General features: G+C 36.6%; 1 protein-coding gene across 8 annotated transcripts in view; it reads left to right on the top strand.

Moving 5' to 3' along the window:
• Positions 1-25893, top strand: part of HEATR5A (HEAT repeat containing 5A) — a 64794-nt gene that overhangs the window by 21857 nt on the left and 17044 nt on the right. For 4 of the 8 annotated variants that reach the window (XM_051622361.1, XM_051622358.1, XM_051622359.1 and 1 more), the window contains 18 exons: positions 754-909; positions 1481-1731; positions 4665-4776; positions 5663-5815; positions 7596-7695; positions 8447-8556; positions 12566-12729; positions 12847-13022; positions 14906-15011; positions 15571-15761; positions 16209-16368; positions 16790-16979; positions 17461-17630; positions 20413-20439; positions 22293-22431; positions 23649-23831; positions 24544-24783; positions 25528-25709. In XM_051622361.1, the coding sequence (XP_051478321.1) occupies positions 754-909; positions 1481-1731; positions 4665-4776; positions 5663-5815; positions 7596-7695; positions 8447-8556; positions 12566-12729; positions 12847-13022; positions 14906-15011; positions 15571-15761; positions 16209-16368; positions 16790-16979; positions 17461-17630; positions 20413-20439; positions 22293-22431; positions 23649-23831; positions 24544-24783; positions 25528-25709 (2810 nt within the window). The remainder of the gene's footprint in view (positions 1-753; positions 910-1480; positions 1732-4664; positions 4777-5662; positions 5816-7595; positions 7696-8446; positions 8557-12565; positions 12730-12846; positions 13023-14905; positions 15012-15570; positions 15762-16208; positions 16369-16789; positions 16980-17460; positions 17631-20412; positions 20440-22292; positions 22432-23648; positions 23832-24543; positions 24784-25527; positions 25710-25893) is intronic. The other 4 variants (XM_051622360.1, XM_051622362.1, XM_051622364.1 and 1 more) reach the window with 4 other exon arrangements.

Below are 25893 nucleotides of genomic sequence, written 5' to 3'. Positions count from 1 at the left end.
CTTCCTGCTCAGAGCAGCTGACACTACTGGTGGTTCAAAAAAGAAGCGTTTGTTCCTAATTGACAAAATGAGCATTTCTCCTGGAAAAGCAGATCTCTTGCATTATAGTCTTACATACAGCTTCAAAAAAAAAGTTGCTGATCTCCCACTATCATCCTTGTAGGGGAGAAGAAAGAAAACACTGGGCATAACCAGTTCAGATGCATATTGTATCCTAGTTAAATATCTGAATCTAGTTAACTGTTTAAACTCACATGTTCATTTGTGCCTCAAAAATGAACTTTCAAAAAACTCCAGATTCTCCCCTTCCTCTTTATTCCTCACCCCCACCATTTCACTCGCTTGCTCTCACACTATTTCACTCTTTCCTTCCCTTTCTTTTTTTGTGCTATGGAGTAAAATCTGGAAAGTTATATTGAATCCTGGCCTCTTTAAGTCACTTCTGGTGAGGCTGAGAATAGCATGTTTCTTACTGGCCAGTGTTTCCCATTACCTGAAGATAAGCAACTTGGTAGGTTCCATTTTATCTACTCTCCAGCCCTAACAAACTTTATTACACTATCCATTTGAGTAATAGAAATGTACTGCTTGTCTCAGTGAAGGTAAATTTTTATGAAAATTGATAAATAATAAGGTAGTGATAAAAACTGATTTGGTAATATAAATAACTTCTTATAGCAAAATCCTTTTTCTGACCTTTCTGTTTAATTTTGATAATGATTTCATGGGGATCTTCCTATGTTTTGTTACCAGATGCTGCAATGGGTGACACTAACTTGGAAACGAGAACTAGTGCAACAGATGTAACAGCAAGTCAGCACGTGCTGGTGTGTGCGCTTCAGGAGCTCGGCAGTCTCATCCGTGGCTTAGGAACTACAGCTGCACCACTACTGCAAGACTCCAGTACAGGTACAAGTCTGAATTATTTTGCAAACCAGAGTAGAAAATATACTCTTTTGTTTTGTTTGTATCTTCTCTGGCCTGTAGTAGTATGTTAATTAAAAAAATATTGTCAGTATCAAATTTGAATCTGTTAAGGTTTTTTTGAAGTCAAACACTTGGTAATGTTTATGGTAAATCGGTTTGATTTAGCTGGATATCTTTATCCATCTTTATTGTTTTTGTGTAGCTGCACAGAGAATTATTTTTTTCTGGGTGAGTTCAATTGGACATCTGTTTCCACTGCATGGATTTTTGCTTCCTTGAGAATACTTGCAGATATATTCTGTGCAGGTTGGTGAATAACTGCATACTATGTAAGGTTAGTCCGTATTGTTTTTCATACAGAGTAACTTTTTTTGAAGTATTGAAGTATTTAAATTTTATAAGAAATATTTCACAGTAAAAATCAATAGTATTTTTTAAAGAGGAGTACAGAAACTCTATAGTGGTGTGTTCACCAGTCCTCTGTATACATTTTTGCATGTTTTACAATCTGCTTGCCTATTTCTTATCTGTGTTTATGCATTTTATTTTCCAGGAGTTCTGGAAGCAGTAATTTCTGTCATTCTTCATCCCAGCATTCCAGTTAGACTAACAGCAGCCTGGTGTTTACGCTGTATTGCAGTAGCTTTGCCCTCCTGTGTGTCCCTACTGTTGGATCGTTGCATTGAACGTCTTAATACATTGAAATCTTCCCCAGAAGCAGTAACTGGCTACAGTTTTGCTGTTGCTGCTTTGCTGGGTGCAGTAAAACATTGTCCTTTAGGAATTCCACATGGAAAAGGGAAGGTATGGTCTGAATAATTTACTTATAGGCAGTTTTTCAATGTTTATGCAGTAGTATTTGCAAGTATTGTTTATTATATGATCACATAAGCCAATAAACTGATATTTTTGTTCCCCAAAAGGGAGATTTTGAAGGATATCATAACTCAGATAAGAAAATGGTTTTTCCTCACATGTGTCAGGATTGACAGTTTCTCAGGAAATGTCACTGACTGCTGCTTTTTTCTAACGGAGAATTTTTTGGGGGGAGATGTTCATTTGTTGCTTTGGGACAGAGGTCAATTCTGTGAAGCTATAAGGACTTAAATTGAACAGTCTACAGAAAGGTTTACTTGGAGAAAACATTTCTTGAGTAGAATTACGTTTTTCAGAATTACAATCTAAAGTGCTTACTGCAAGATCAAACCTTCTGCAATTCTGGCCCAGTTTGACATTGACTTAAATGAGAAAGCTGACATTTCAGCAGTGCAAGTAGTATGAAAAGGCTAGTCTGGTATATGTACAGCTGAAACGTATCAGACTTTGCCAAAGGAAAAGATCTTTCTTTTATTAAAAAAAAAATTATAAAAAATTAGAAGTATACATGCACATCTATTGGATGCTGTGATGTTAGAAATAAGTTTCCTGGAAGTAAACTCATTCAACCAGATTAAGCCAAATTAAGATTTCCCAGGCTCATCAATGACTGTGCTCTGAAGTTTTAGGGATGTGCAGATGGAGAATTACAGACCAGGAGAATAAGCTGTTTCTGTCTCAATGAGAGTTTTTTTCCATGGAGTTACTCAAAGTTACAAAACCATGGTGCAATACAAATATCACCAGTACATAGTAATTCTCTGCATAATGTAGAAACTTACATTCTCAGTTCTGAAAATACTGTTTCAGAGCCAATAGACATTAGAGAAGAAGTGGCACAGTTTGACGCAAGGATTGTGAGGTTTTTTTCTGGTTATTACACCACTCTAAGATGAAAGGAATGCTTTAGTACATGAGGAAAAATGTTCCTTGCAGTGATTCCAGCCCACCCTTTCAGCATTGTTCCAAGCCACTCCTTAACAAACATTGCTAGCTACAGTTCTCAACATTAGAAGTCCCAATTGATGATGAAATAATTTTTAAATGTAACAAAAAAACCTCTGTTTTTCTTAGTCTTTAAAAACTTGTTCTTGCGATTGCTGAAAAAGCATGGGGAGAGAACAAAATGAGTATCATTTGCGCAGTTATATAGAGAAGTGCCATTCAAATACTATACACCTAAGCCAAGCTAAAGTTTCTGTGTAACAGAGAAACATAATTCTTAGCAAAGACTTCTTTTAGAGGAACAGAATAGGATGAAATAGAGCCAGGAAGAGGTATGGGAGGGCACAAAGGTGTGGGAGAAAAACTGTATTCTGTACTAAGCTGGCAGCAGGGAGAACAGGAGAGCTGACAAAAGCCCTTCTCCATTCTCTCCTAGGAACACTGCCAGATTCCAGACTAGCTCTTCTTCTGAGGAGCTGAAAGAGACTAGTGTTTAGCAGAACAGTTTTGAAAAGGAAATATCAAATGTAGACAGTGGTGACCTGGACAGAAGCTGTTTTGTATTGCATTTTCCTTTGAGAGAGTGGTTAGAGTTGCAGCTGGAAACCTATTCAAGAGAACAAAATAATTAGTGGGTTTGTATATATTTGGCATTCCACACTAGTGCTTATACTTCAGTTCAAAACAATCCTTCAAAAATTTCTGCTAGTACATAGGGAGAAAAACTGTCAGAAATAATTAAATTTAATCCTTTGTAGGATGCTTCTTTATCAGGTAATTTATGTATATGATTTAACAAAGGTGCATTTCAATTTTAGAATAAAATATTTTAAATCTATCAAGAATCTGTCAAAATAAATATCTTCGTTTTCAAACATCTGATGGCGTTATGGAATTAGTTAAGAATTAGTTAAACTAATATTTTCAGACTTAATATTTAATGATGTTTTGGAAGAGTACAGATTTCAAACTTCCATGAAGCACATGTTCATATGCAAACATTAATGAAGTTTTATTATGTTCCAAATAAATTATAGAAGGATGCTGTCTATATTGTCCAAATAAATCATAGTGTGCAAAAATTATAGAAGGAATTTTTCTGTAATGATGCTTTTAATGACACTATTGATAATGACACTTCTTACTTGTAATACTAATTTACAAGCAGTTTCTTTTGGCAACAAGACATAAAGCAAGATGTAAGAAATGCTTTTTTTGGGGTATATATGAAATATAATTGAAGTAAACCACTCGCAGAATCTTTTTTGAACTTGTAGACATACTGTAGTAATTGTCCATGGACACACGGTGTGTTCCTCCATGTAAAATCCAGGTAGCATGAGCTCTGGTAACAAGCTCAGATTGTTGCCTTTTAGCACAAAATTGTAGGCACATTCTGCTATAGTGAAGAAGCTAAGATACGATTAATTTTAACTGTACCATACCATTCTAACTTGTTTGTTCAGTCATACTATCAGAGAGAACGATAAACCTTATTCTAAAACACTGATAGAATTATCTTTATGTCTTCCACCACTTTGTCAGCTCTGATTTGTAGGTCTCATGCTATCCTTTTTCTACACAGTGGCATAAGCAGAGTATCAGAACACTTTATCCTTACCACACATACTCCTGTAAGAATTACGAGCTCTCATTTTACTGCTCATAAAACAAGTAAACAAAGCAGCAAAGTGACTTCCTTAGTACCCCACAGGAATTGCTGAAGCTGTCCCAAACTAGTATTGGAGTTGGTCATTGCAGCTTCAGGAGCCTGAGTTTCCTGCCATAGTGTGAGAAGATGGGATTCTATTTGGAGACACTGAAATAGGATTAAGTATGACAGCAAATAGTATTGAAAAAAAACATTTATTAATTGCTAAGATGCTGAATCTCCTTTTTTCTCTTTAACTTTGAAGGTAATCATGACATTAGCAGAGGATTTGTTGTGCTCTGCTTCTCAGAACAGTCGCGTTTCACTGCAGCGAACACAGGCTGGATGGCTGTTGGTAGCAGCCCTCATGACATTAGGTAGTAACTTTCTACAGTTTTTCTTAAACTAAAAGAATCTGTTCTGTGGGCTTTCTCTGACTTCAGTTCTTTTGATGTTCCATTTATTTTAGCACTGCCAAATAACTCTTAAAAAACAATACAAATCTGAATCTTTAGAAAAACTTTCTAAAATTAAAATGTAATTCCATCCAAATTTGCTATTAGTTCATTGGGAGTCTGAAGAACAGGTACTGGGTGGGACTGCTGTTAATTAAATGTAGGTTATTCATTTCAAAATCAATCTATCAAAATGTCTTTGTGGTCATGAAGGATTACACTGATAGTTTTTTAAGAGCTATCCCAGAATGAAATGAGCTTATCATTTGTATTTCACTCTTGTCCAGCATTTGAAATCTTACGGAACTTACTGATATTTATTAGTGGTCAAATTATTGACTGTGATCACTGAATTATTCATGAAGAATGTATGTTACCTGATTTGTTCATATTTTTAAGGCACCTTTCATGTTTTCAGCTATTACTTCTGCCCAACAGCTCCCAGTTTTTTCTTAAATTAGGGAAAACACACCTCGTACATTGACCTGTAACAAATGTTTTCTTTTCTGAATATCATTATTGTTTATCACATCTCTTTTTTGCTGGTGATCCACAGGTTCTGTACTTAGTAAAACACAGATTATAGTTGGCTTGATTACGTACCTTTAAATGTCTCAGTGGGTATGCAGTTATGTATGAGATTGGAGTACCAAGATAGTAAACATTTGAGAAATTATAAATGAGACAGCTGGGAAAGTAGCATAAAGTTATCTTAACAGCTGTAATGATTTTGTGAACACAGATAAAAGAAGAAAAAAAATTATTGTATTAATCCTTACATTGGCATGACAACTAGTGATGCTTACAGGTCCTGCAGTTGTCCAGCACCACCTGCCACGAATGCTGTTATTGTGGAAGTGCATCTTTCCATCATCTCCTAAAGACTTAGAAACAGAGAAGACACGAGGAGATTCATTTACCTGGCAAGTAACACTGGAAGGTCGTGCTGGTGCTCTCTGTGGTAAGTGGATTTTACTGTGTCTTTCTCTGCATATGTATAGTTTGACTGTTTCTCGTTTTTCCTTCTGAAAGAACTACAGTACTTCATGACCTTAAAGATCATCAGGTTCCAACCTCCCTGCTATGAGCAGGGACACCTCCCATCAGACCAGGCTGCACAAAGCCTCATCCAACCTGACCTTAAACAACATCTTCAGTGAAGGGGCTTCCACAGCCTCTCTAGGCAACTTATTCCAGTACCTTACTATCCTCATGGTGAAGAATTTCTTCCTGATGTCTAACCTAATCTATCCTCTTCCAGTTTAAAACCATTACCCCTTGTCCTACCACTGCCGTCTCTGGTGAAAAGCCCTTCCCCAGCTTTCCTGTAGACCTCTTCAGCTACTGGAAGGCTGCGATAAGGTCTCCCTGGAGCCTTCTCTTATCCAGGCTGAACAGTCTTAACTCCCTCAGCCTGTCTTCATGACAGGGGTGCTCCAGCCCTTTGACCATCTTCATGGCCCTTCTCTGGACCCTCTCCAACAGGTCCATATCTTTCTTGTGCTGAGGGCTCCAGAGTGGGACACAGTACTCCAGGTGTGGCTTCACTAGAGCAGAGTAGAGGGGCAGAATCACCTCCTTGGCCCTTCTGGCCACACCCTTTTGATGCAACCCAGGATGGGGTTGGCCCTCTGGGCTGTGAGTGCACACTGGTGGCTCATGTCAAGCTTCTCATCTACTACCATCCCCCAAGTCCTTTTCCTCAGGACTGCTCTCTAGCCATTCTCCCCCCTGCTTGTATTTGTGCCTGGGGTTGCACTGACCCAGGTGCAGGACCTTCCACTTAGCCTTGTTGAACTTCATGAGGTTGGCACTGGACCACCTCTGCAGCCTGTCAGAGTCCCTCTGGATGGCATCCCTTCCCTCTAGGGTGTCAGCCACAGCACACAGCTTGGTGTCGTCAGCAAACTTGCTGATGATACACTCCGTCCCACTGTCCATCTATATCTATATAAGTATTTAATTTTTCTAAAAAGCAAACAAGCAAAAAAATCCAAGAGAGTTTTTCCTCCTGTTCTTCTAATCAATTGGCTTCCAAATGGTAAACGATATCAGGAAGGTTACTTTTCTTCTCTTGCTTGACATATGTTCATTAATAAGGACCCAAACCAGAATATGTTCCGTTGTTTATACAGTCTGTTATCTTTGGTAAATAGCAGTTCTGTTTCCTAATACCTGACTTACTGTAAGCAAAATAGAATTGATGAGTCAGCCAAACACATTTGTGACAGTGGCAAGACTGGTAAAAAATGCAATAAGGAAGTTGCAGTTCTCAGCCAGTGATGTGTGCTGTATATTTAACTGCTGTCCAGTAGGTTGCAATTTTTATTATGAAATACTGTGAATTTGGGTTTCCAAGAGGTGACTCCAGTGATCCTCAAGTATTTAATGTGTTTCAGCCATGTATTCTAGAGTACTAGTACCTGGGTAGTAGTGACCACCTCTCCCTCTCACTATTAAAATCTATTGGAAACTGTGGAATTCAATAGGAATTTCATTTCAGAAGTAAACTAAGCAATGAACCTTTCAATATTTTATTTTCCTTTTGGAAAATAAATCTGTAATCTCTAGGTGCTATTTGAACTACTACCTCATTTTTTATTTTCTGTAAATAATGAATACATATGAAGCACAGTAATTAAGTGGAATTGAAATAGAAAACTAGCAAATAAGCAGTAAGCCATCTGATCAACATCATTGTCTCGTTTTATTTTTTTTGTTTAATCCAATTCCTTTTCCAGCTATCAAAAGTTTTGTTTCCCACTGTGCTGGTCTTCTTACGGATGAAGTTGTTCAGAGACTTCTTCCTCCTCTCCCAAGTGCTGTTAATTTATTGACACAGTAAGTGTGTGTATCAAACTATTAAATAAGATTCTGGTTCTGGAAAGCTACAGAGTAATCTTCTTGCATTTGATTTGTTGCACTTTCCTTTCATAGTACAAGAATTAGGATATAGAATTCACCTGTATATCTGAAGATTTTAGCTTGCATTATGTGTCTTGAAGATTCCAGTTTGATGTAAAAATCTAGGGAGGAAATTATTGCATGCTTTTGTTAAGTTAGTGTTTTTATTCTGCTTTTTTAATCAAACATGCATGTTTGTGTTTAAGCAGGATTGTTTTTTATAAAATTAAAAACAATGTTCCAGAGCACGCTTGGACAAAAAGTTTTAGAGATGGGCAGTTTTTAAGTTTAGAGTCAGAGCTAAGGTGGAAATGGTTTTATAATTTTTAATTTTTCGCCTTCAGAATATGTAGTCACTTAATGTATTTGATCCCTAAACTCAAATTTACAGAGATATAACCACAAAAAATTTAATTGTAATAAATATCAATACAATCAGAGGCAATAAAAAACCTTATTTATTTTTCTATTATAAAGTAGAAGTAGTGGCTGGGAATGGAGTACAGAGACCTTCTGTCAGAACATGTGAAATAAATTGTTTTCCTTCCACTATTTGTAACGTAAATCACAACTGTACTTAAATTATGTATAGATTTTAAAAGCATTCAGTTAAGTGTTACAAAGGAAGTTGGTGTGTTGCATGATGTTAACGTCTTTAACATCTCTGATGTGCTTTTTCTATTTTAAGGCTTTCTTCAATAAGTAAATCATATGGAAATTCTTTGAAAACATCATCAACAGTTTACAGACAGAAACTTTATGAATTGCTAGCAGTATTGCCACCAAAGACCTATGAAGGTAAGCATTTCCTTACAAAGAGATACCTGTTAAAAATACCATGGGCTCGTTTTTAAGTTTTTGTTCAACATATAGGTATTCAGGTAGCAAGGATTAGTTCCATCTTTTCTGATAAACAAATTGAATTCCCTCTTTTTACATTTGATGAAATTGTAGTGAAGTCACTATGGTTTTGAAGAGCTAGTGTTCTTGATCTTTTTTTTTTTTTCCCATTTCCTTTTCCAAATACACATTTTTGTCCTATATTTAGTCAAAACTTGAAGGCAGACAACCATGCAATTTTAACCTGCTTAAGAACTGACTTTGTTTGCTGGCTGTTTTACATTCCATTGAATCCTAAATCCAAAAGGTATCTTAGGATGAACCGACCGAGTATAGTCCATTAAAATACTTTCACTTAATAGCTTCTAGTAGATTTATGAATTACAGTTATATTCATCTGACTCCATGCAGGTTGTGGATAAAATATTTGTATTTAAAGAAAAAAAAATAAAATTCTGGAGAGAAGCTCACTTTTCTGTATCAGAACATAGATAGCAGTATTTAACATCTAATCCACTAATTCAATAACTGCACTGTAGTGTGACAGGTCTAACTAAAACATAGAATATCTTGAATTGTTATGTGAATATAGTTTGCCACAGAGTACTCTATGGACTACAACAAGGAACCAGAGTGTTTCACAGTTGTAAAGTGCAGCACAGGGCATCAAGATACAGATAATAAGGGCCAGCCAGGCGCTGAATTGGCAGTGTCTTCTGTATGTGCAGGGAATCCTCACTAAAATAATCTGCTCCATCTAGTGGTAACTGCTGAGTGAGTCTTCATAAGGACAAATCCCTGACCACTGCCTTAAAGTCGTTGTTTCATCAGAAGTCTGTATGTAACACTTGAATCATAGTATGTAATATTCACTTGTGACTTGGACACCTCCCTTACAGCAAGTTATTTCTTTGGTTCTTTTATTACAGGGGCAGTGTTTTATAGAATACGAATATTTGAGTGTGGGTGATTTTGATGATTTCTTGGTTTAGAATCTTTGTCTATGGTCTAACTTTATTAAACTTCAGACAGTATTTTACAGTATGACCTGTAAAGTCTGAATCTTGCAAGAGAGCATCCTAACTGAGGATGCTACAATCTAGAACTAATAAATTAAGGAAAAGCTTAAAATGTTTGTTATAAATTAAATTTTTCATCCTTCTGAAAGCTTTGTAAATAGCCTTAAAATCAAAATAGTAGTTTGGCAGATGTAGTCTCAGACTTGTTCATCTGTTTGTAATAGAGCCGTATGAGACTGGGGAAAGAATGGAAATGCATATATTGCTTATTTTCAAAGTCTGTTTTGTATTTTAACATGTCAGAATGCATCATGCAGAAATGCAAAAAAAGTGTTTAAGGTAAAGCTTGAAACAAATATCTTTCTTTCCATATGATTTCTGGTATGACACGTCATGCAGAAAATATGTCTTTGCAAATACTAGAATTTTTTAAAATAGTTTATTTAGGAAAACCATATGAATATGGAACCCAGGGTCCTTTTTTCAGAGTCTAATTTTAGTCATTATCACTAGGCAGAATACCAGGTGTACTCTTGTGTTGCACAGCCTGGAACATTTTGCATGGCTCAGTGACTAACTGAATGAGAAGCTTTCACTGGTCCGTGGCTTTATTTATTTTATTTTCATTGTCTTTGATCTAGGTAGTTGGCCAGAGGCTAGAAATGTGCAAGTTGTTTCTTTTTTGAGAAAATCAATGATGGGCACATGTACTAGGGGCTGTAACTCAAGCTTTTAGTAGTTGCAAATAATGTCCAAAGCTTTTTTTTCTCTAGCAGATGAGGAACAAAACAAAATACCCAGCAAAATAGTTGGAAACAGATTATTTATTCATAGCTCTAAGTCTCTTTCTCAGCTCAAACCTCAAAAGTTCAAAACTCAGAACTCTGAGACCTGAGATACTAGGACTTGTTAGGCTCTACTTCGTCCTTTCCTGCTCTCTTTCTGCCTCTCTGATGCCTCTCTTGCTGCTTTCAGTCCTCAATAAGAATCAGTATGTGCTCAAACAGCAGAAATTTGATGGCTTGCTGTGAGTGTGCATGAGTAGTGGACAATTTTTTGTACTATTTCAGCAATGGCAGATATGAGAAGAATATATTAGGCTAACATGAACATCACTGAAAAACATTAAACATGTTCTAGTTGGTTTCTTCTGTCATGTGGATGGTTAAGGCTTTGCAATTTTAGCTGATAAAAAGTATGACCTGTGTAAGCTGAGAAAAGCAGGTTGTTTCTAAGATCATGATTTATATTCTTGATCATTTTCACGTCATTAGTTTTGAATGTTGATGTGCTCATTCTTAAGACTAAAACATTTCTTTCCTGTGAGTTAATATAAAAATTGTAATTATTACAATGTTTAATTTGGTAATTTCACACCAATCATTTCAGTAGTTTGAATTCTGAATGTTAGATTTGTTGATATGTTCTGTGGTCTGAAATTAATGTGTTTTGTCAGACAACTCATTAGAGTTCTTTTCATTCTTCAGCTTTTTGTGTTTGTTATGTTCTACTGTCTAAACCATAAAATGTAAAACAAGCATTCACTTCTCTTTCTTAATAGGATGAGATGAATAGCTAGAATGCTGGAACAGCATTCTGGCTCAAAATTTTGTACTGCTTTACATTGGGATAATATTATTTGACACGATGAGGATTGCCGAGTGTCTAGGAGTAAAATGAATGTGAAGTTGATTAAAAATTGCTTAGTATCTCAATTACATGTTATTAGAAAAGCAGTTTTCAAAAAAAGAGGATTTTTCAAAATTTTTTTGTGATCTATAGTAAATAATGAAAGAGCAGTTTCTAGTTGTTTTTAGTTTCTTTTTTTTAAAGGCTCAATTTCTGTCCCTTTCACACACACTGTGCATCTTGGTATATATTTGTTAGTGCTAACCTTTTACATTTAGGTTGGGGTTAAGCACTTGGGGAAAAATGACATACTTGCTAATTAGTCAGGGAGGCAGGCAAAGCAACAGATGCCTGCAGAGGAGGGAAGCTGGTGGGGATAGGAATTTGGGAATGGGGGGACAAAATCAGCTTTCTCAGAACAGATTCCAAATACTGAATGCAAAGAATTGGATATGTGGAGTTAAGGCCCCCTTAATGCTGATATTTTCCAAGTAATGAGGACTTGACTTTGCAGTCTTAATGCTCTGGTGGTAAATTCTTATGTAATATTTGCATAAGGAGCATGTGCATCCTTTAAGATCAGTTCTGCAGTGTTAACCAGCACATCTTACTTATCAGACAAGCCAGACCTTTCTCATCATGTGTGTTTCAGCACTGGAATTGTTCTCTCGCTGCAGGGACTGTTTTAATAACCTACAATAATCTGACTCAGAATGCCTAATGTTGTTGTTTATGTATAATGCACAGTCGCGTCTGAAATATTAGGTACAAAAATATGTGAAAGTTTTAACTACCAGTGTAAATTATCATAATGTAACCTACAGTAAGTTCTTCATGTTTTGCTTTTTGAGTGCAAAGTCCTCAAACAGGGGAGTACATTCTGCAGCTTTTGGTTATGTGTCAAACTTATAGCCGTTTTAAGTTACAACTGCTTGCCAAGTCCAAGTATTCCTGCACATTTATGTAATGCATTCCACAGCATTAATTTTCAGGAAATAGAATAAAATCTGTCTGTGCTTGTAACTGCCTTTTTCCCTCTAATTGTAACTTAACTTCCTGAATTAGCAGTTGTATGGCATGATGTCTTCTGTAAAGGAAAAGGTCTCTGTTTTTCAGCTTCTAGATTGTTGATGTGCTTAGTTTGCATATTTTAGGTAGTGCTCTATTGTTTCCCCTGTAGAAAGAATGTTCCCCAGTTAATTATTTGAAGAGTTAAGAAAAAATGGTAGGTGCATGTCAGTATAATTATCTCACTCCCAAGGTTGCTTGTGGCAAGTAATTAACCAAAAAGTTTGAATATTTTTTCCTTTAATTTAAAGGAAGCTTCTCTGCTGTTCTAAAAGAGTTAGTGGCTGACCTGACTGTCCCAGATAGCCAGATCGACGCCTCTACGTTCTTGCTTCCACCCCTTTGTCATGAGAATGATCTCCTTTTACTTGGTCCCTTACTGCAGGAGACTGACCACCGATTTATCGAAGAGCAGGTACTTTTTGATCTAGCTTTATGGTAATACTGCATTTTCATACAGTTCTAGTTGTTTGGATCGGTACTGGTTTTGACTTCATCAGAAGTATGGCTGTGTGTTTTTTCCTTCTTCCAGCTCCTTCTAGGTAACAGCACAGCTGGTGGCAGTCTGGAGTATGACCCCCACTCAATTTATGAGAAAGCTGCAAAAGGTGATTCAGTACCTAAACCACTACCTCCTGTATTGTCTGTTATCAGTGCAGCAACTCGTCTTTTTGGAGTTATGTTTTCCCATGTAGCAGAATCTCACAGGTAAAGTAGTAACTGTAACTGTCGGGGAGTTCGGGAGATGCTAGAAGATGGTCACAGTGTTTGAGATTGAACATAGAAGAAAACAATTCTGGAAAAATAGTGAATTGTATAAGTGGATTCTGTAAACCATCTGAATAATGTAATTTGGACTAAAAAATGATTATACTTTCTGTGTAAAGTTACTCACAATGAAAAGGCACACCCAGTAAGAGGTCACTCTCCTTGTAACACATTCTTTTTACCCAGATAAATGTTTTGTTTCAATAGCCAGATCAAAATATAATTTATTTTAAAGTATATTATACACTTAATATAGTGCTTAATACATAGTTACTAAATACCTTAAAACCAAAGAGGGGCCAAAGGTGTAGGAGTCTGTAGTAAACTTTAAGCCTTGTCCTTAGACAAGTAGATGGAAAGAAACAAGAGTGTGTCTTAACACAGTTCTGTCAAGACATAGGAATGCTTGAAAGGGATCACAAATTTCTCTTGGTTTTGTGTGTACATATCTTCCTACTGCACACATGGCATTTTGTTTTGTTTCACTTTCATATGTACAGTGATTGCTGAGGCATGAAATTCCTCAAGATTTGTGCATGCTGTTAGTTATTCTGCAAGCTGCTCATGGTTTTCTTGAGTGCAGCATTAGAGGAAATAGATTATTTTAAAATTGAACAGTTTTATAGTTTCAAAGCCAACTGTTGTTAGACCTCAGTCCATGATCATTGTAGGTCTTGATGATTTGGTAATTTCCAGCAAGGGGTATGTGCTCAGCATTTGAGTTCTGAGTCTCAGTGTCTTCACTACTTAGAATGCTTGGGATTAGTGTGTTCTGTCTTCACTGGCTTTTTTCTGTGTGTGTGGTTTTTTTTCTGTTTGTCTGGGCTTTTTGCCTCTACTGTCACCCGGTTGCTGGTTGGTTTTCTTCACCTGTTTCTCAAGACCTGAAGTAATTGCTGCAGATAACTGCATTTTCCTTTTCTTCTCCCTTGCCCTCCTCCTTTCTCAATTATAAGCCAAAATGCATCATTCCCATATACATTTTCTTTAATATAACACCTATGTAGCATTACTTAGATACAAGTTACTATCTGTGAATACATATATTATAAGGAAACAAATGCCAAAATTTTGTGTTCATTGAGTAATTACCTATTCTGATATGGAAGACAAGGATTCCAGTTGAAGGAAAATGCTTAAGAGTTAGGATAGTAGGTTTGTTCCACCTCTGTTTCTATAATCATAGAATCATAAGGGTTGGAGGGGACCTCTGAAGATCAAGTCCAACCCCACTGCTACAGCAGGAAGACCTAGGGCAGATCGCACAGGAAGGTGTCCAGATAGGTCTTGAAAGTCTTCAGAGAAGGAGACTCCACAACCTCTCTGGGCAGCCTGTTCCAGCGCTCTGTCACCCTCACAATAAAGAAGTTTTTCCTCATGTTGAGGTGGAACTTCCTGTGTTGTAGGTTGGTGCCATTTCCCCTTGTTCTATGACAGGGTACCACTGAAAAGAGATTGGCCTATTCTTGACATCCACCCTTCAGATATTTGTGCACATCAATAAGATCCCCCCTCAGTCTTCTTTTCTCAAGACTAAACAGCCCCAGGTCTCTCAGCCTTTCCTCATAAGACAGGTGCTCCAGTCCCTTAATCATCCTCATAGCCTGCTGTTGGACTGTCTCAAGTAAATCCCTGTCCCTCTTGAACTGGGGAGCCCAGAACTGGACACAGTACTCCAGATGTGGTCTCACTAGGGCAGAGTAGACGGGGAGGAGAACCTCTCTTAATAATATATATGCTTTGTTACATGTTTTAAAATAAAATTAAAAAGCTTTGTTTCCTTAATTTTTAATTCTGTGGTTTCTTTTCTGTTTTTGTTTAAGGCTCCAGGTGTTAGAACAGTTGTTGAATTCCATAAAGCAAACAAAAGGATCACGGCAACAAATAGTACAGCTAAATGTTGTGTCAGCGCTTTCTACTTCCTTAAAGGTAAATCTCCTTTGCTTCTCTCCTTTGTTTCTCTCCTTCATTTGTCTCTCCCTCTCTGTTGCTAAAACAGTGCAGTTTTCATTCTTCCATTCTTAGGCTTTCTTGAAACTAAGCAAAAGGCCTTCCATTGTACAATATTTGTATTTGGGCATATTTAATATGCAGTCCAGATAACTGCTGTAGCTTTTGCTCATACTTTTTTTTTTTTGGTCTGGAATTTTTCTTTGAGTCATCCTGGTCATTATTCACTGGTGTTCATCTTGATATTATTTCCTGAATTTATGCTAGTGTGTTGATTTTCTGTGTTCTGTTGCAATCTATCCAGTATTTCTTAGAATCAGAATATAGATACTGTGAAGTTGTGCTGTGATGTACACTTTTTGGGAGTTAGACTTCTAACTCTCAAAACAGCAAATAAAAATAGAGGAATTCCTTGGATAAAAGGGGAAGAAAATGAAATTCCTCCTGCATGTTGTGCAATTTTTTCATGACTGTCAGAAAAGCACATTCTGATTACTATACCATCGTGTTGTTTAATATATTTGTTATCTATTTTTAGCACTTGGCTAACTGCAGGGGAAGTTTAGGTCCAGAAGAAGTTAGAAGGTCTGCCCTGACATTGGTAATGGGTGCCTTGGAAAGCAATAATCCACTCCTAAGATGTGCTGCTGCAGAGTGTTTGGCTAGATTGGCACAGGTGGTTTCTGACAGTGCCTTCACTGCTGGATTAGCACAAGTCAGTTTTGACAAGTAAGTTCAAAAAAAGTGTGGTAAATTACTAATTGAATTGATAAAAAAGTTTGAGAAATCATAATAGGGGATATTATGATAGTAATTTTTAAAAGCTGATTTCCTTCACAGATTTGATTTCACTTCAGAAATTAACAGGACTCCTGACTTCTCCATGTATTTCTTAGTTTTGCTGGTCTTTAAGAAGATTGTCTAAGTGAGCATGTAGACTTTCAAAGAAACTAAGTTGGCTGCTGTTCTAGCAACATTATTTAAGTATATCTAAAGTATTTTTAGTACTTCCTTCAAATAAGAGATGGCAAATGAACTTTGAATTTTGGCAATATAACAGTGTCTAATAAAATATTTTGTTGATTGTATACTAGAAATCCCATTTGTAAATGTGTGTTTTACATAGTATCAGTCTTGGTGATTACACTAAAAGCTTTCTTTCCTTACAATTAATAGGCTAAAATCCGCTAGAGATATGGTATCAAGAACAGGTCATTCTTTGGCTCTGGGATGTCTGTACAGGTACCTAGGAGGAATAGGCTCTACTCAGCACCTGAATGCATGTGTTGGGATCCTTTATACTTTATCTCAGGACAGTACTTCTCCTGATGTACAGGTATTTGTCACTTATCTAAAAATGTTATGTTATAAATTAACTGATTTATATTTTGGAGTGTAAGTTTTTTCTTGTAAGAATAATATTTCACAACGTCTGCCTCACGGGTGATGGCTGGAGCAGAAAAGGCAATAAAAAATATAGATCCATAGATACTTTTTTTAATTAACAATGACAAATTTAAGATGGTTCTTTTGTTGCAGGACATACAGTTCCTTGTAAAAACTCAAAAAGGTTTATTAAGCATCAGGTTTTTAAAGTTTCTTTCTATAACCTCTTCATTTGTCCCTTTGGGACCTAAAAGGGCAACTTCTACTGCACTTAATCACTGAATTTCACTTGAACTATCAAATTTTAAATGTTTATTTAATGTCTATTCTACTGTAAAGACATTAACATGACTACTTCTCTTATTTTACAGGCATGGGCACTACACTCGCTGTCACTGATAGTAGATTTAGCTGGGCCCTTGTATCATGTCCATGTGGAACCTACCTTGTCTCTTGTTCTCATGTTATTGTTGACTGTGCCTCCTGCTTATGCTGAAGTTCACCAAAGCCTTGGTCGCTGTTTAAATGCACTTATTACCACACTGGGCCCTGAGTTGCAAGGTATGCAATATACAATAATGTGAGCTCCGTTTGTTTTAGCAACAAAATTGCTAAGCATTATTTGAATGTGTAATTCAAGTTTTATCAACAAGTAAGTGCATGCTAAGTTTTTTTCCTGGTTGTAAGACCGCATTTCATAGCCCATGAGTTTATGCAGTCAAGATGACAGGACTGCTAGTTTTCCAAAAATAGTCTCCTTTTGACATCATTTTAAGAGTTAGGAGCCAGTTTTTGTCTTAGTTATGATGCAGATATTTAAAATTTGCATCTAAATCAAACTTGAGATACCTGGCACTGAAATTTCCGCACGGCAAGGTGACTGTTACTCACTGCTACCAGAGTATAACATAGATACAGAAAGTATCCTTCAAGAGGATGAGAGTTATGGTTGGCTTGGGAAAAAGACAGACTATTATGTTTTGAAAAAAAAGAGTTTATGTTTTAAAAACAAAACCAAGCCCCTTTCTTCTGCCAAATACAGGCAGCAGTACAACAGTTTCAGCCTTAAGAACTTCCTGTCTCCTTGGATGTGCAGTGATGCAGGATAATCCCGATTGTCTTGTTCAGGCTGAAGCCATCTCTTGCCTTCAGCAGCTTCACATGTTTGCTCCTCGACATGTCAACTTGTCTAGCCTTGTAAGCTGCCTGTGTGTGAGTATACATTTACTATTCTATATCCTTGTATTTTAAAGCATTTTATTCTTAAAAAATGCAGATGCTTCTTTTACCAGAAAAAGTGATCATTATTTAGGGATGAGTTTTTTCATGTACTCCTACAGGCAAGTATTCTCTATTTTTTCATTTTTTCCCCCAGTTTCTGCTTCCCCTTTGCAAAACGAGCACATTTTGTAGAAAGCTTAACTTTCTGAACTGCTTGCAAGTGCATCCTCTTGCTCTTACTAGGGCCAGTTGTCTGGCAGGATATACCATTACAACTTTGTGCGGATTTTAACCAAGCATTTTATGTGGGCCAGTATTTTTACTCTGCTGCTTTTTATGCCTTAGGTGAAGGATTGATTTGTTGTTTGTTTTTTTTCCCTAAAGTATCTCTGTCCTTGAACAGCTGCTGTTCCAAAGTGCTTGGTTCTGTGATGAAAGCAAAAATAATGTTCTGGTAGTTTTTAGCCTTGGTGCGTTTTCAGGGGCTAGCTAGGCATTTGGGGGGGGGAGGGTATTTTTTAATTTGTTTGTTTTAAATAAGATAATCTAGTCTCCCTGTAAATCAGAGGGAAACAAAAAACCACAGACAATAAAGTATGGTGGGTTGTTTTTCATCTCTCTTGTCTATCTTAACACAGTTCTTATTCACATTTTCCTCTGGGTATCTCTTGTATATCAATAGTAACCATATATTGATTTTGTATAAAGTTTAAACTCCTTCAGTTTATTTTTATTCAGTGTGACTAGAAACATGATTGTGGGTACCAGAAAAAATGTAAGAAGCTCTTTCAGCCCCACATTGTGTTAGGTGTAGATAAACTAATTGCAGAAGAACTGAAACTCACCTGAAGTGTTCTTTCTTCTAATATACACCAGCTATGATTTTCTGTTCTCTGGGTAAACCACAGTTTTTCTTACATTGATAAAATCACAGCAAATCATGTAAGTCAGTCTCTTGCTCAGAGGATGTATTAGCATTTGGGAGCATATATAAGTCCATGTACAGTGTGATCTCTCCAGTAGCAGGTACCTACTACTATAGAGGTATATAGAGATACTGTGATAAAGTTGGCTTGTCAGTACTTTACCAACTTGATAATAATAACTCAATTACTCATATAAAAAGCGTGGTTCATGGCTGGAGTGTGTGTTTGTGCATCTGTACACGTGTGTTCACCTCTACCCCAGAAACTGTTGTGAGTTTCAAAGGGGAGGAGTCCACCAAGCCTTATGTGGGTGAACTTTTCTCATGATGAACTGCTACAAAACTATGGCTAAGGTAGTTGATACTGATGATTCAGTAAACATCAGTAGGACTCTCACGATTGTCATAAACAAAGAAGGTCTGAGTATGTGCTTTGTAGATCTCTGAGAAGGTCATTGCACAAACAGACTTTTGCATTTTTAAAATTCACCATCCATCCACGTAGCTTCTGCCCATTAAATAACCATCTTGCTAGGAAAGCAGAATGAACTATTGGTCTGGACCTCAAATCTGCTCTTGAATCTGTAGTTACCTTCAAGGTGACCCCTCAGCAAGGCATTCTTCATGAGTTTTAATTTCTGCAAGTGGAGAAGAAAGTGAGACTGTCTTCTGCAACACATTTTGAAGTTGTAAGGAGTATAAAATGGGGTGCTAGATACTGTGGATATTCACCACTGCACTCAATTTAAGGCAGAAAAACAGAAGAGGTAAAGAATCTGTGGTCAAATGAGTGATCTTTTTCCCCTACTGTCCGCAGAAATACGAATTCTCACTCATAAAATATTGAAAACAAATGTGCAAAGTTTTATTATTTTTTATATATATACTTATTTATTTATTTATTTATTTTTAAAGTAATGTGAACCAATTCCCCTCTCCATCCTTTTTCCCTAAGGTTTCTGGAAAATTTCTGTGTCTTCAAACTTGCCTTTTAAAAATTCCGAAACAGAATTCCCCTCTTTTCCTCTTTCTTCTCTTTTCCTCTTTTTTCTCTCTATAAATGTAGCATTAGGCATTCCAACAAAATGGCTGTGTGCAGCTGCAAGCTGCCTCCTCCACCTGTCTTCCCACCCTCTAGAGCATGATATGGTTCAGGTCCACAAGCTATTTAGACCATTCTGTTTGTGACTATGCTAGTACTAACAAAACATGACTCTGGCAATGGAGACTCTGGCTCATTTTTTGCTTGCTTGGTTTTGTTTGTTTTGGTTTTGGTTGTTTGTTTTTAATTGTGTTCATGTGCCTACCATTATCTAGCTTCCCTTCTTTAGCTTCCCAAATACTTCCTTATTTGTCAATTGGATCTTTTTTCATGGGGCTTTGCATCTAACAGTGTAATGCTTATCCTGTCATTTACATTCTTGGCTCCAGCAGAACAGAAATCATATGCTTTTAATTATGTTTAACATTAGCTTTAAAGCTGTGTGAGCACAGACTTCTAAAGATCTTATTTGTATAAGCTTATGAGATAGTGAACACGAGTTTTCAGCTGCAAGATATTAAAGATATTTTGAAACACAATAAGTATACAATGCCAATAACTATGCTGTTCTGTTGTTTTGGTACTGTTTAAGTACTAAATTTAGGGGCGGCAGACTTGCAGTTTAAGTGTGTTGAATATATAGTGTAAATGAACTAAGCAAATTAGGGTTTGGTGTGTTTGAGGTAAGATTCTGAACTTTAATACATGATGAATTTACATGTAATAGTCTCCTTGTGTGGTTGATATCACTGTGATATCTGTATTTTGGTTTTGTCATGACTGGTTTGTCATTTGTTTTTGTGCAGGAAATCTTGTTGGATAATTCTGTGTTGGTAGGTCCCTGTGCCTTGTTAATCCTAAAATTTTGCAGTTTGCAGTGGTGTTTTTTATTTATTTCATTTTTTATCTTTCCTTTTAACCATTTTAATGTAATTTCTTTTAGCATGTCAAGTGACATTTGATTGTCATCCTAACCAGAACCTTCCTAACTTTCTGCAGATGGTAGACATATGTTTCATTTTTGTGCTTACTGAGGCGTAATTTTGTTTTTAACATGTTAAGCACAGAAAGGGAATTGTTTGTTCATTTCAGTTTGTATGTGATGCTTGCATTTTGTGTCTGTTATTTAGTCCTGTCCCCTGCTTAGAATGTGGGAGAATGAGAGGAACTTAATATGTGCGTCTTGCGTTACACAGTATCCTGAATCAGATCCTCTAGTTTTTCCCTATTAAAAATGAGCACGCAATTTATGCATGTCCAACTTGCAGTAGAACGTGTAGCCTGCTTGCAGAATTGTTGCATTAAAAGTCTCACTTGTTTTTAAAGTTTTGGTTAAAGTATCTTGCAGACATACTTACCAAGTCAGTTTTATTTTCTTTTAAAGGAATTATGCCGAGAGAAAACCATTATGTGTATTAAATATGTAATTTTAAGTATTGTTGATTAGTGTTCATCCATAGAAATTTGGAAGATGAAGTTTAGTTTTGTTAATGTAACAAAGTTGAAATTCTGTATCACTTACTTCTTTTTGTCCTTAAGTTGTTCTTTTGAACTGTATGTTAATACTTATTCATAATTTTGACAAAAATATGTTGACCTGTTGCTGCCAAATCAGGAGTGTGACCTTACTGCAAGGTTTCCCTGCAGCAGACATTCAGCCTTGTCTATTTTAAGGGTGGTGACTGATAAGAGTACACAATTCCTTAGTTGTAGAGAATAACCTTTTTGATTATAAACTAAATTTAATTTAAAAGAAACTGCATAAATATTGGTGCAGCTATCTTGCCTGGCCACAGATTGCCTGGCCTGATTCATTGTATCTTTGGGATTCCATTCAGAACTGAAGTTGAGAGCAAGCAAATAAAAATCAGAAAGCTCTGCTCTCTTTTTGTTAAAATGTTTTTCCTTGTTCCTGTAGCAATGAATTTGTTATCTTGTATTTTTCAATATTTAAAAAAAAAATAATAAAAAAAAAAAATAGCCTGATGGTGTTAAAATATGATGGTGCTGTAGAATTTTTTGCTAGAAATTGCTCAGGGGAGCTGGCTTTTCTCATTGTGATATCTTCAACAGTAACTCTCATCCTTCCTCTCACCTTCTCTAAAACATCATTTAATGTAGTCTGAGTATATAATATTTTTTTTGACAAAATTTCAGCAGTGCTGTCTTTGCCCTTTCTTATAAAGTTCTTTTCATTCATGGACTTCAGATTTATGAAAGCCTGATTGACTATCACATCCGTGGTTACACTGGCATTTCTCTAGTTACATCTAAGGATTATTTGAGTAATTTTATCTTGCACTGAGTTTTCAAGCCCCTTGTATATACCTTGTAGTCAAAGAGCAGAGCTGATTGATCACCGAGCCCGCAGATTCAGCTGTTGCTGAAGTTAGTGGAGTTCTTTCTACTGGTATCAGTGGGAGTTGGATCTTGCCCCAAACCAATCTTATAAGTTACTTTTGGAGGGAAAATATTAAAAGTACTGAAATTGATTACAAGAGATGCAAAACCTTTCATTTGACATGGGGTGGGGAGAAAAAAAAGCTGAGCAAAAATAACATCAATTACATGCTTGCTGACTTAACAGATTTGTCATAACTGCAATTACTCAGAAAATACCAGCATTACTGAGGTATTGCTGTAAAGATTTGTTAGCCATCTTACTGTTTTCTCTTGCATGTTTCAGATGAATCTCTGCAGCTCATATTTATTACTGAGACGGTCAGTAGTATCTTGCTTGCGTCAGCTTGTGCAAAGAGAAGCTGCAGAGGTGTCAGAATATGCTGTTGCATTAGTTAAAGAGAGCAGAGAAGATTTTACTCCAGGTATTGTATTGAAGTTTTGAATTCAAAGAGCATGACACATTGATAGTGAATTTTAAACATGTTCTACTATGGATATAAAAACTGCCCCCTCCCTGGCAGTGTTCAAGACCAGGTTAGATGGGGCCATGAGCAGCCTGGTCTAGTGGGAGGAGTCCCTGCCCATAGCAGGGGGGTTGGAACTAGATGATCTTTAAAGTCCCTTCAACCCAAACAGTTCTGATTCTATGATTCTTGAAATCTTTAACTCTCAAAAGGTTTTCTGCTTCAGTTCTCTATATAGTATCAAATTACGGAAGCATTGAAACGGTTTCTTAGTGAAGGAGTTGCTCTTCTTATACTGTGGATAGTAGGGGTCGCTAAGTGAGAAAATGCAAGTCAAGTTCCAGAGAAACCTAAGCCTATCTAGCCAGTAGCTGGTGTAGCAACTGCTTCATAGTCCTGCATTTTACATGCATATTCATAATTTTATTTTCCCACATAGATCTTAAATTAAAAATCTGTCATTGAGGAAGGGTGTACAAATCCTGTTCAATAAAGTTTCTTATGACCTCTTCAGAAATCTAGTTAAGTAATGATCAGCTGGCATCCCTAGAATTTTTAAATTCATAAAGGTTTGGGTTTCTTGCTAAAAGGACAGAAAATGATCACTAGTTCATCCTCATCTGCCTTCCTGCGAGGGGGCAGTGGTTAATTTTTTCACTTTAGGTTTCAATTCAAGTTCATTTCGATATTTTCAGAAAAATATCATTACAAAATTGCATTTTGTAAAAATGCTGATTTTTAAGATAGGTAATATTGGGCAAATAAGAATTGGTCATATGCATTTAACAAATTATTTCTGTGTGTCTGGTTTTGAGTTTTGTTGAAGAATAATTTAAACTTCCTTTCAAGTTTAAAATTGGTTTAGAATTACCTTATGAGTAAGTGTGAAGAATCAAATGGCCAAAGATACTTTAGCTCAGGAGCTCGGATGCTATGGTGATGGTAATGCTGTGAAGTACAGAGGAGGAGTCTGGGTGTTTGTTTTTTTCCCTAGGGTTAACTTTCTTCCTGTTGTTAGCATGTTTCTATTGTGTATTCAGATAATTTAGGTAGTGTATTAAAGCAATTATTTCAAACGTATTTCAGAGCTAGATAATTATTGTTCATAAGATACTCTGTGTGCAACCTTCGGTGGGGTTTATGTGGTTGCTACTGCTCACAGACTTTGTTCTTAGCAGATGTTAACATCAGAGAAATAGGCCTGGAGGGGGCACTGCTGAGCTTGCTGGACAATGAATTGGATCAAAGACTGTGCCAAGATATCAAAGAAACTCTGACTCATATGCTTACTTCAATGGCAGTTGAAAAGCTCTCTTTTTGGCTGAAGCTTTGCAAAGATGTCCTTGCTACCTCAGCTGGTAAGTCCTAATACACTGTAGTTGAGAATACAATGAAAATAAGGCCTGAAGCAGCACTGTATGTGACTGAGGGAAAATGTTCTTGTTTCTTGAGTGCTTGACAGTTATGAAGTGTATCATCATCCTTCATATTGAGACACTGGACACTTTAACTTAGTTTTTTTTCAGAAGAAGTATGTAATGGATACAAATTGGAGCATAGGAGGTTTAAGGTGAATATCAGAAAAAATTTTTTTACTGTGAGAGTGACAGAGCACTGGAAGAGGCTGCCCAGAGAGGTTGTGGAGTCTTCTTGACTGGAGACATTCAAAACCCACCTGGACGCCTTCCTGTGTGATTTACTCTAGGTGACCCTGCTCTGGCAGGGGGGTTGGACTAGATGATCTTTCGAGGTCCCTTCCAACCCCTAGGATTCTATGATTCTATGACTTTCTCACTTCTGGTTGCCTTTTCCCTGTTGAAAAAGTTTGTGTAAACATTTTAGAATGTCTTGCCTATTCATATGCTTCTTGATTTATAGCCCTAATGTTAACTTATTTCTGTATCAGAAGTGCAGAATCCTAGCATTTACTGTAAAACATCAAGGTTGAAGGGAGTCATAGTGAGTGGAGGCTAGAGATGAACTTTGAAGAGATTTTCTTATTAAGAGATGTTCTTAGGAGTCCTGTAGTTTTTAGTGTACTTCTTCTTTCCCCACTTGTCCTAAATACAGATTTCAATACAGTAGCTTCACTAGATACCACTCAAGAAGAGGAAACTGCCAAAGTAGATGATGCATCTGTATTAACGTCCGACAGTGATGAGAGGTTCCATCCATTCAGGAATCCACGATGGTCTACCAGAGTTTTTGCTGCAGAGTGTGTTTGTAAAATTATAAGCCAGTGTGAAAATGCAGGCAGTGCACATTTCGACATAACTTTGGCTCAGGAAAGAAAACAACGTGATTCAAGAGGTATGTGTTAAGCACTGAAAGAATTTCACAGAATGCAATGTATGTGTAAAAGAAATGTTAGCTGTTTGCATCTTAATTAATCAGAAGTGTGTTGTTTGTAACTGGTGAAGGCCTTAATACCTCTGATTAGAAGCCTATATTTATCAAGGTGTAGAGCAATTTTTATGTGCCAAAATATTAGCATATCACTGGAGCATTCACACTCAGTTTCCTGGTTACAGTCCCATAGCATATGCATGGGAAGTCATTGTTTCTGCACAAGCTATTGGAAGTGATACTGGCACCAGCCTACAACATCACAGCTTGGTATATGGGAGTATGACTAAAAAAACTCCACTTTTCTTTCTTTCCATAATTTGCATGATTACCAGTAGAAACACAGTGAAAAGTTTCAGTATTTCTATGTTTATCTGGAGGTGTTTTCCTCAAAACTCTTTTTAGAAAATCTACCTCATTCATAAATGTATTTATGCTTTATTCTAAGTACTCTTTTTCTTATTTTTTACATTCAATTGGAAAGGAGCCTGGATCAGCTAACATAAGAAGTCCAAGTGAGGTTGATCCATGTGTAAGATTCACCTTGAGTGAATCCTTGATATGTGGTACAGTAAAATGTAAGATAAACTTTTTGAAAATGTTGGGAGCAGTCATATATTATGTATTATATTATTTTTACATTATATATTATATCTACATCTAAATTTAATAAAACTATTTTCTTTTTAATTTCTGTTTTCTCTTCAGGTGACTTTTTGGTTTTGCATTTAGCTGACTTGATCCGTATGGCTTTCATGGCTGCCACAGATCACAGTGATCAACTTCGTCTTTCTGGGCTTCAGACTTTGCTAATTGTTGTTCGGAAGTTTGCAGCTGTTCCAGAACCTGAGTTCCCAGGTCATGTAATTCTGGAGCAATATCAGGCTAATGTAAGCACCATTGCTAATGACTCAAAAAAGCTAAGAGTTACAGTTAATCACTAAAAGAAATTTGATTTTTGCAGGGCGTAGTGCTAGAGTTGAGTTTCAGTTAGTTTGTTACTGAAACTGTTACCAGTTTCTTTGGATTTAACTTCCTCAGAAAGCATGTTTTCAGTTGGCATATAATGTTTTA

The sequence above is a fragment of the Apus apus genome, chromosome 5 (genome assembly GCF_020740795.1).
Source record: "Apus apus isolate bApuApu2 chromosome 5, bApuApu2.pri.cur, whole genome shotgun sequence".
NCBI lineage: Eukaryota > Metazoa > Chordata > Aves > Apodiformes > Apodidae > Apus > Apus apus.
Note: the sequence above shows the minus strand (reverse complement) of the source record. Positions and strands in the feature narration are given on the sequence as shown.